This window comes from Solanum dulcamara, chromosome 9 (genome assembly GCF_947179165.1).
Source record: "Solanum dulcamara chromosome 9, daSolDulc1.2, whole genome shotgun sequence".
NCBI classification, from domain to species: Eukaryota; Viridiplantae; Streptophyta; class Magnoliopsida; order Solanales; family Solanaceae; genus Solanum; species Solanum dulcamara.
Window position 1 is genome coordinate 12,777,863 of NC_077245.1, and position 10,977 is coordinate 12,788,839.

General features: G+C 32.0%; 1 protein-coding gene across 2 annotated transcripts; it reads right to left on the minus strand.

The window, feature by feature from the left end:
- Window positions 1–3,444: 3,444 nt before the first annotated feature.
- On the minus strand, window positions 3,445–8,572 carry LOC129904213 (thioredoxin-like fold domain-containing protein MRL7L, chloroplastic). 2 transcript variants are annotated; one of them, XM_055979752.1, is made up of 7 exons: window positions 8,342–8,572; window positions 5,958–6,153; window positions 5,319–5,848; window positions 4,435–4,516; window positions 4,255–4,366; window positions 4,079–4,156; window positions 3,445–3,946 (listed from the first exon to the last, which is right to left on the minus strand). In XM_055979752.1, the coding sequence occupies exons 2-7, from the start codon at window positions 6,147–6,149 to the stop codon at window positions 3,900–3,902; spliced, it is 1,041 nt and encodes a 346-aa protein (XP_055835727.1). In that variant the 5' UTR covers window positions 6,150–6,153; window positions 8,342–8,572; the 3' UTR covers window positions 3,445–3,899. The 2 variants fall into 2 exon arrangements, with proteins under 2 accessions (XP_055835727.1, XP_055835728.1); XM_055979753.1 differs by having other exon boundaries at window positions 4,025–4,156; window positions 8,342–8,564.
- Between the last annotated feature and the right edge of the window lie 2,405 nt (window positions 8,573–10,977).

Genomic DNA, 10,977 nt, shown 5'->3' on the forward strand with positions numbered 1-10,977 from the left:
AGGGTTTTTGTGATGCTCCTGGTTTCTAAATTGACGAACTTCTGAACATGAAGTGGACATCACATCATAGACAAATTCTATATTGGTATGAGAAAAGTAAAGAATTTTATAAAACATAACTCAAGTTCACTTGATACATAATATACGCTTTGAGGTTCACTAGTGTTGCCTGAAGACAAATTTGTGCAGACTTAAGCCCAAAATGGACATTATATTATATCAGTCGTGGACTTTATTTTCTTGGTCAAGTATAATGCATTATATAAAGAGATAAGTGTCAAAAACACAAATAAACTATCATTTTTTTAGTTGCATATCTAAACTATTGGATGTGTGAGTTTTATACCTAAACTATCAGTTATTAGTTTGAGAAACACACATCAGTGGTGTGTGTAATACACTCTCTCTACTCTCTCTATTTTTTGGAAAAAAAACTTGCCACATAACACTTCATATGGATAAAATATTCCATCTTGACAAAAATTAAATAAACTATTAATATTAGTTAAAAGTTAAAGACTAAAGTATTTCTATCCCCCCAAAAAAAAATTTATAAAAGAAGTTACTTTTTTAAGAAATATTTTTTTTTAAAAAAAATTAAAATATTTTGTTCATGCACTCCACTACCTCCCCCCCAAATCCTATCCCGTCCTTTTATTTTTTTAAATTTCTTTTATAAAATATTTTTTAAAAATTCATACTTCACCCCCTCCCCCATCCTTCCTAAAAAATATTATTATTTTTATTTTTATAAAAATAAAATTATACCCACCCCCTCTAACCCTCCACTCTTAATTTATATTTAATTTTTTTATATATTTTTTTCATTTTTTGTTAGATATGTACATATATATTTTTAGGAAAATAATTTTTTCTTCTTGCATACCGAATGTAATAGAAATAAAAATTTTATTTTAAGAAAAGTCTTGCAGAAATTAAAAAAAAAAAATTCTAAAATCATACGTATATATCTAACACAAAACGAGATGAAGTAAGAATTTCTTTTAAATCTTTTATAAAAGAAATTTAATAAATAAAATTAAAACTAAAAAATTGGGGGTGGCGGTGGTATGGTGAGAGAAAGTGGTGGAGTGAGGTGATAAAAGTATTTTATATATTTTTTTTGAGCGAGAGATAGTAATACTTTAATATTTAATTTTAATTAATTTTAATAATTTATTTAATTTTTGTTAATGTGGAATGTTTTGTCCATGTGAAGTGTGATGTGTGACAAAAAATTTTAAATGAAAGAGAGCGAAGTATACACACCATGATGAGAGTGTAATAAAAGAGAGAGACGTGTTTCTCAAACTAATAAGTGATAGTTAAGGTATGAAACTCACACTCTCAATAATTTAGGTATAGAATTCAAAAAAAGGGGATAGTTCAAATATGTTTTTGACACTTATGTCTTATATAAATGTTATTGCAATAAAATTTCTAGCCCTTTTACAATTTGAAACGAATAAAATAGCCTTTTCGAATTTCTTAGGAATAAAAATGAAAAATCTTTGGTAAAAATGCAATAGAACTACTTTATTTCTTTTTTAAAAAAATATAAAAAAATAGAAAATCATTTCTCCCTTAACTATGAAGCTTTGGTTGCAATACATTACTAGTTCTCGATCGCGCAAAAAAATAAAAACTTTTGAGCGACCAATTGACGACTTTGACTATTGAAGAAGCAAATTCATACTCACATTAAATATCCACATTGAATATTTATATCAAATCAATAAATATATAATATATGAATATACAATAGCGTAACATTACTAAGCAGGATTAATTAATGTATATAGTTACTCCATTAAATTACTTTAACCATCATTATGCCTTTGTTATCATTACAGGATTGATTTAACTGTTACGCACAAAAGAGATGAGATTCATAATGGCATATATAGTATGTCTTTTGCTACATACGTCAACTTAAAGACACACGTTTCATTTTTAGGAAGGGGGGGGGGGGGGCATTTTTAATAAAGAATTGAGTTTCATTTATAATCCGACAATTCATTTTTTTTTTAACAAATTATATTGATAGTAACGATATTTTTCGGTCAATTAATTTATAAATTAGATGATCGAATGATTTAGGCTGTAATTATTCCTAGTATAACGTTCATCATGACGTGCTTAATTGCAACTTTTTAATGCTCAAGTACAATCTCTTAAACAATGGAGTATTACTTGCTAGTCTAGGGCCACATTGGAAAACAACTATACTAACAATCTGCCACTAGATTTATCCACATTGGAATACCAAACACTTTAAAGGACAAAAATAAAAGAAAGATATGGACGTCTTATCCACTTTATATCGTAATCATGGAAAATCAGTAAGCATAAAAACATATCAGTACTAAAAATTTACTATTTTTTTACCTATATTTATAAATATTTTAATTAAATCGATGAGAAAATAAAAAATAGTAATAGTTTTATATAAAAAGATTAGGAAATTTTTCACTATTTCAATAAGAATTTGTTTCTTACCATTCATTTCCCCAATGAACTGATTCAGTGAGAAATGTACAGAAAAATCATATTTGATAGCACAAATTTTCTACTGATTCGCAATGAAAAAACTTTTTATTTTCTAATAGTAATAGTATATACTTATATGGTATATCTCTATTTAAGGTCAGGATAAGGTGAATTATTGAGTTCACATAGAAAAAAGTAACCATCTGGGTGCAATTTTAGACTTGGACAAAAATGTGTATTTTATCTTTCCTTTTTGATACATTGGGAAATGCTAAACAAACTAAAAAGTCTTTCATAAGCTACATTACTTAAATCAGCCATGAGAATAAACTTCAGTTTTTCCGAGCTTAACAAATCTTCCAAATATGTGTAATATTAGCTTTGTTCCCTTTCAACAAATATTTGCAATCTTTAATAATAGCTCGAAGAGGATGACATTATATGTCCTCGTTGATAAGAGTGAAGAGAACATGTCTTAACATTTGAAGCAAAATTTAGATTCTTGATTCTTAGCAATTTTTATCTCAATGTTCCAAATCATTCAGCTTGATGATCTAATTAATTAATGGTAAGAGCAGTGAAATACATAAATTTGATTCTTTGCCACATGAAAATTAGTGGCATGCATGGATTTAGTGACTAGCTGTACAGTTGATTTCATATAATCTAGTTTGGAGAAACTTTTTGGTTTGGATATGATTCTTTTAGGCACTCAAAGGCCATAATATCTTGTCGAGACATTGAATATGCTTCGATATTTATTTTTTCCTAATTTCAGACAAGTACTACTTTTATCAAAGTGGAAAAAGATTACCACCAAGTATAGCACATAGAATCTCATTCGACTTTTAGGGAGTGAATTATTCATGTCTTAAAACTAGTCTAACTAGTATCATGTTTGATAGCATTTTAGTTGCAATGTACAAAATTTAGCACACCAAATATGTTTCTAAATTTAGCACACCAAATATGTTTCTTAGTTACAAATTTACAATACATATATAAAGTTATGAGGCAATTTATGTATTATTTTATGCAGGATAAAAGATAGAATAACTAAATCCTGCACAACTAGTCCATACATTACTCATACATCACTCTAACCATATGACCCCTTACTTCCTAGCTAGTTATGTACTTGAATAACTGGGGAAATGTACACAAATGGCATGCCATGTGGTTATTATACGTAAACAAAGAATAGACTAGCATGCCATTCAGTAACTACTATTTTCAACGTTGAAGCTAGTTGCAATTATAGGAGTTTGTTGTATTGAAACTGAATAAGGCCGCTGTGCTAGCATAAGGACCGAAGGAACGAGCAATGCACCTATTGAAATCTTCAAGAGAGCCAAATGAACTCCCATCTTCTCACCGAGTAAAACACCACCAAGAGCTCCGTTGCCATCTCAGTGACCGATTGTACAGCCAACACTCATTGCTGCACCTATAGGATCTGTTTTATGTTCATGACAATTCAGAACACGGTGAAACTATCAAAACATAGTTTGAATCGATCTGAAGACTCATCTACCATGATAATTTCTTTCTCAGGTTGAAGGTATTAGTTCTTCAGAATTCTCCATACCACTGAGACAAGGTGGCTTGGCAGCTCCATAGTAGAAGAACGCCATCATTTTGGACAACTCATCTGCTGATCGGCTCACTGCTCAAGAAAAACAGTGAAAAAAGTTAGATATAGAATGAGGATTTGCAATCAAGCCACAAAAGTCAAAAGCAATATTCCATTAGATAGACTTTAACCTTTCTCACGATATAAGATTTTTCCTGCTTTAGTGAAGATGAGTTCGGGAAAAACAGAGACTTTCAAAGCAGATACCAAGTCAACCTCAACAACAGCATCAATTGCTACACACTAGAGGGAAAAAACTATCAATAGTGTGTTTGGAATATAATTGGTTAAAGTTGAATGGTTTAACTAACCCTTGGAGATGGTAGCCTGCAATTCCAGATGATGTGGATAGCCTTCTCCAATTCAGCCCGAACCATTTCATTTTCCTTAGGCCTGCATGTAACACACAGCTTTCATAAAATAACTGCAGCCCTTCGTGCACGTCTTTCTCGAAAACTTACTTTAGACCTTTGTTTTTAAGGCTCAGCCAGTAACCAATTTTATGATGGGAAAATCCCTTCAAAGAAAGGAAAAGAGTTGATTTTTGTCAAACGAACATGATCTCAATTCAAGAGCAGAAGGGAGTATCAAAGATTTTGCCATCATGAAAAATGTATGGTCTTTTGTGAACCAAGTCTTCCAATATTTTGAGGAAAAACTCTTGTAAATAAGTTTTACCAGGTCACCTCCACAAAAGAATTGACATTTATGAAGCTAATATTAGAGCGAAAGCAAAAAAATTAGTGAACTTGGTGTCATTCTTCACTAAGCTGATAAGGACTGTTTGAGCACTCTAATTTAACAGAACGCAACGATGAATTTCAGTTTACTGCACATATGACCTTTTTCCTGGCCTAATTGTGAATCAATGGAGAGACTTCCCAAAGGTATATATTACTATTGTGAAGAGTAAAGAAACATCGTGAATGATGGGCATATGCAAACTGCCATTTAGTATAAAAAGTTGATTGTGTAATAGAAGCAAGACATATAAATGCAGACAGCAGATAACCCTAGACTCTCAGAGAAGCAAATAGATTCTAACTTTAACGCACATGAAAAGAAACAAAACAGAAGCATGAAAGAAAGAGCAGGGAAAGCAAGTGCCCCTAGCGAACAACTGATAGAACTGCATTTCACATCCAAGTCAAAGGCTACATTGTTAGTGAGAAATGTAAAGGGGCAGCGAGATCACCTTTTGTAGCGATTATGAACAAGAACAATAAGAGGACTGATGTCCTTATAGACAGTCTCCTCCCACTCTGCAGTGGTCAAGTCCTTAACTGGACGAATATAATCATCATCTTGCCATACTAATTCATTGTCACTGTCATCATTTTCATCGTCATCTTTCTTAACATTCTTGATACTGATCTTATTGAAGAATTGATCCAAGTTAAAACCCCGCCCATCAGCATCTTCTGGCCAATCAGGGTCTTCCTCTTCAACAACAAGAGGGTAATCAGCTAAAAGCTTTTGCATCTTTTGTCTTCTCTCAACAGGATCTACCTCTTCCTCAACATCAGGAGACATTTTAATGACATCTCTTATCTTCCTCCTCCATTCCCGCCTTTCATCCTCATCCATATGAAAGTAATCGTTCCTCTTATGACCTCCATCAGAATCAGATTCAGATTCATCTCCTTCATCATCCTCTCCATTGCCAAATTTAAGCAACTCTTCTAGCTTCGAAGCTTTTGATCCCTTTTGTCTGAAACCATGAACCTGTTTCAATAGACCATTGTCATAAGGAGGGATCTTGAAGAATATGAATATGTAATACAGATAATGGCAATGATGACATTCAAGAATAGAAGTGGAGAAATCTGCATACCAGTAATTGGGACCTCCAAAATTTTGGTGCTGACGGACCAAAATTATTCAATTTTAAGGAAGAGACAATAGAACTTCTCAGTTTGTTTCTCCTTCGAGGAAAAATTCCAAACACTGAAGGGAAGCTTCTCAGGCATTTCTCTTCTATAGGTGGGGCCAAAAGCTGCAGCCTTAGGCTGTGTTGTAATTCCATTATTCTAAAAGATCAAAAACATCGTAAGTTGACATAAGAGAAACTCCATGTAATAGCTAAACAAGATAATGGAGAGAAAACATAGTTATGGCATGAGATTGTCCCAATTTTTAAATTTAATACAGGGACATCAGCTCTTCTATTTTCGTCTCACTTTTTCTGACTTCTTTATCAGTGTTTTCTTATCTAGTAGCCTATGCAGGACAAATAATACTTGGTTTCAAGGTCAAATATAAGAAAACATAGTTCTTGGAATTATTATGCATTTTCTTTGAATTCCTTTGTCATTCGTCTGGTATATTAGTACATGAGGAACGGTTAACTTCATTCCTTCAACAAGCGCAATTGAAAATGCAAATAGCATCTCTAAGATCACCAATAATACCAAATGGAAATAAAGTGCAGTGTCAAATAATTGGTACAACTGAAGAACAGCCACTCAATCTATGTTGCTCGGACTCTTCAAAACTGTCAGTGGGTGCATGTCGGATCCTCCAAAAGTAGTGTATTTTCGAAGAATCCGACACGGGTGCGGTATCGAAATTGAAGAGTCTACGCAACTTAGCACTCATTTACAAAATGCACCAGTTTTTCAAATTGAGATGTGTCTCAACTGTATAAAAATTGGGAAACTTCATTTTTATCAGCAATTAAGTTTTTTCTCAACGTCACAAAAGAACATATTGCCTACTTCGTCTTTCACTGGTCTGTCCATCGATATGCCCAGATGACATGTCTCTAAAGAAGACATCCGTTCCTTGCTCTCCTGTAGTTGGAAAGATCCAATTGGAGTAGCTAATCCCATGCATATTGTACGGACATCTGATTGCACAAATGGTATAGTATCATAGGTATTACCCAGCACCGATATGGATAGAAGTTATAGATGATGAATCAATTTCATTTATTTGTTTGTCACTTTATCTTCTTTTGGAGCCCTTCTTGAACGAATAGATTTCGATGAAAAAATAGAACGCCTTGTAGAAGTATTTGGCAAGGATTTTCAGGTTACTAACCTTTAAGAACCTATCTTACAACTCGTAGATTATTAAAACAAGTATATTAAGAATCTTTTAAATTATTGCAAAATGACTGTATTCCACATTGCAGACAAGGAAATAACATTGGATATGTTTGTTGGTATCTGAATCTGTTTAAGCCAAATCATTTTCATGTTGCAGATACTTTTAGCATGTACAAGTTCCTGGCAACTTGGAGCACTAGAGGTGTAGCATTTGCTAAGTGGAACCTATCCTGGTATAACTCGCAAACCCTGCCCACATGATCCTACTGGGCTAATTTAACCACACCTATAATATAACATTAAGCAACTTTTGGTGTGCATCAGACCAAAGGAAACAATAATCAATTCGCATGCAGTCCTAAAGAGGGACAAGATCCCTATTTAAAGTGCTAATATTCAATCTTAATGAGGGTACAACAATAGACTGCATAGCAGTTAGATTCCCTGGTCCTAAGCCCTAACATCTGAGGTAATCCACTAATTTACTATTACTCACTAAATAAACAAATACAAGGTTATCGCCCTCATCCTTTCCAGTTACAGGACACAACAATTAACTTGTCACCCTTTGACTATCTTAACTTTAACTTTGTTCCCACAGTTACCATTTGGAGAAAAGACCCCTACCTCATTAAAAAAAAAAAATTAGGAGTAGTACATTCTTATCTCAATACTTGGGGATTTTAGAAACCCAATGTAGTAGTTTTCCACTAAAACAAGAAGTAAAGACTAATCGAATCCCGCCGCAATCTATAAACCACAACATCCATTTCCTATTGATACAAGAATCAGCCCTTCAAATTGCACATACTGGACTACCAGCAAATTCAAGTGGGAAAACATTTTCTTTATTTTACCAAACATTTTTTGTATCCCCTTTACAAATTGCTTTGAAATACTTTATTTAAATCCGGGGTCTCAACATCTTTACCTCTACGAAGTAGAGATAAGGTTACATCTGCATACACAGTGGAAGGCTCCTCACTTGTTATCATGAAGTTTGTTATTGAGAGAAGGAAAAAGAAGCCTAGCTTTAATCCTAATTTAAATAGAAAACAACAAGCAAATGCACAAAAAATATAAAAGCACAAATTGCTTTATGCATAACTGAAAGAGGAAAAGATTGAGAGTTTAAAGAACATAAATTCAGCAGATAAAGAATTCTTACTTGCTCAGATTAGTGTTTCTTGAGCTTCTCACTTCTCCAGAGGTCCAGTGTTGGAGTGGAAGTTTTTTTTTTGTTGTTGAGATAATGGCATGGAAGTACCAATTGGATAAAATATTGACAGAGAATGGCTTAGTTTACAGTGATTAGCACCCTAATTTGGTATGCTTAATCAAATATTTGGTAAATTGTAGCCAATTACTTTAAACCTAATTTATATTAGGAAAAGGGATTAAAAGTGATTGAATTCCATTAATTTTTGCCTTGCTTCAGTCATTTTTTCTTCAACTTTCGTTATTTATCGCTGAAATTCAATTATTTTTATCTGAATTTTTATCTTATATGATTAAAACTCAATTATATATGATTAAAGTTTAGTCATTTTTATTTCACTTTAGCTATTTTTGCTTGAAGAGTTTTAATTATTTTTACCTGAGATTCAATCATATATGATTGAAATTCAATCATTTTTTCTTAATATACGTAGATAAATCAAACAAAGATGACTGAATTTTAATTGTATATAACTTTAGATATTGATTTTTTTCAAGACTAAAGTAGGTGTAAGTACTAAAAATTAAAAAAGGCGGATACAAATTAAATATCGGCTGCCCGTGAAATTCATTCTTACCCTTTTATAGCCACAGAGACTTGGACTGGGATCTAGGTCCATTATTGAATTAGGATTGGGCAAAGTATGGACTTTTAGAGCCCGTTTGGATGGATTTTAAGTTGATTAACTTAAAGCTTTTTTTTAGCTTTTGGATGCGTTTGTCTAATGCTAACTTTAAACCATAAAGTTCTTAAAGTCAGTCAAAAATAAAAAGTTAGGATTCCTAACTTTTTTTTTCTAAGTGCTTAAAGTCATTTTCTTTAACCATGAAAATTACTTTTATATCCCTTATATTTTAACTAAATTCCCAAACTACCCTTTTTATTCTTTTAACCCTAAAATTCACATCATTTTCCTCATTTAAGCACTTTTATCCAAACACTCAACTACTTATTTATAAAAATAACTTTCAACACTTCAAAGTTCTAAAAACACTTCATACATAAAAGTTATTTTTTTAATGCCCATCCAAACGAGCTCTTATTCTATAGAGCTCTTTTTTCATGATTATCCACATGGAATTTTCCCATCTATATGTGTAAGTTTCGTCTCTATAAAAATGACACTGCAATAATTATATTGGTATATAATTATTTGTTGATATTAATCTAATTAAATTAGAATATTTGATATTTTGTAGTTGTACATAAGTAAAGTATTAAAAATGGTATAAAGGATTGAATTAAGACAGATACTGATCAAACTAAAGTTATTAATCATGACAATTTTTTAAAAAAAAATTCGAAGATAATTACATTTTGATTGAGTTATTGCTATAAGAAAAAGAAAGTAATTAAGGTAAACAAGGTGGAAAATAGTGGGAAAAAATCAGTAATTCACAAGTATCACTGATGATAAATTTCTTGAAATGTTAAGGATCAGTAATCCGTTTTAAAAATTGAATGGTTGGTCTATTCACAATTACGTTTATACAAAAGTAAAAGTAGTTGAATCACATTGTTATAATATACCACATGTAAATTGTATATCTCTAAGGTATATAACATACATACCTGCTAAGTAAAATATAGTGTTATATTTTTTAAACTATTGATGATTTGAACAAGAACTATTTTTAATTATTTTTTTTTGCCTATTATTGCATAAAGGATAAGGAAGAGGCAAGCGATACTTTCATCGATAACACCGAATTAAAAGCCTTGATGTTAACGGTAACAAAGAACTTTATAAACTAATTAATTTCATTAATCTATAGCATTAGTGAAATTAGATTACCACTTTAAAAGAGATGAAGGATAGGAATAAGTTGGCAAATAGGAAAAAGAAGAAAGAATTGGAATAGAATTTTGACAACTTAGCAATCATTAGTCTGAAGTTCGATGCTGTTGAATTATAGAGAATCCATGAAGAATTCTTCATTCTCCATTGATGAATCTGATGAACATTTGAACAAAGAGAGAACAGAAGAAAAGAAGTAAAGCTCTGAAACTGATGAAGAGAAATTTGGGAAATGAAAAGTGATTCATTTCATGTGTATTGTTCATATATATACAAGTACATCTACTTTATGTGTAGGCACAGATTCTAATGTAACAAACTAACGAATTAACTAACTAATTCTAACAAACTAATCATCTACCTAATCTCTAACTAACTTCTAACTAATTTGCTAGCTCAACATACTTAAATTAATAACTCTTCATCTCAACACCCCCTTCAAGTTGGATGTGAGTAACTCACAGCCAACTTGCGTAGCATAGCAAAATGTGTAGCACTTGGCAAGGGCTTGGTTAATACACCAGCTAGTTGCTCACCAGTTGATATGTGGTACAGTATTATAAAGCTTTTTTGTAACTTCTCCCTAACAAAATGACAATCCACCTCAATATGCTTTATCCTTTCTGAAACACAGGATTGTTTGCAATATGTACAGCTGCTTGACTATTACAGAAAATAAAAACAGACAAGTTACAAGGTGAATGCAATTCATCAAGTAACCTTTCTAGCCATACTAGCTCCCCTACTACCCTTCGAACAGCACTATACTCAGCTTCTACTGATAACA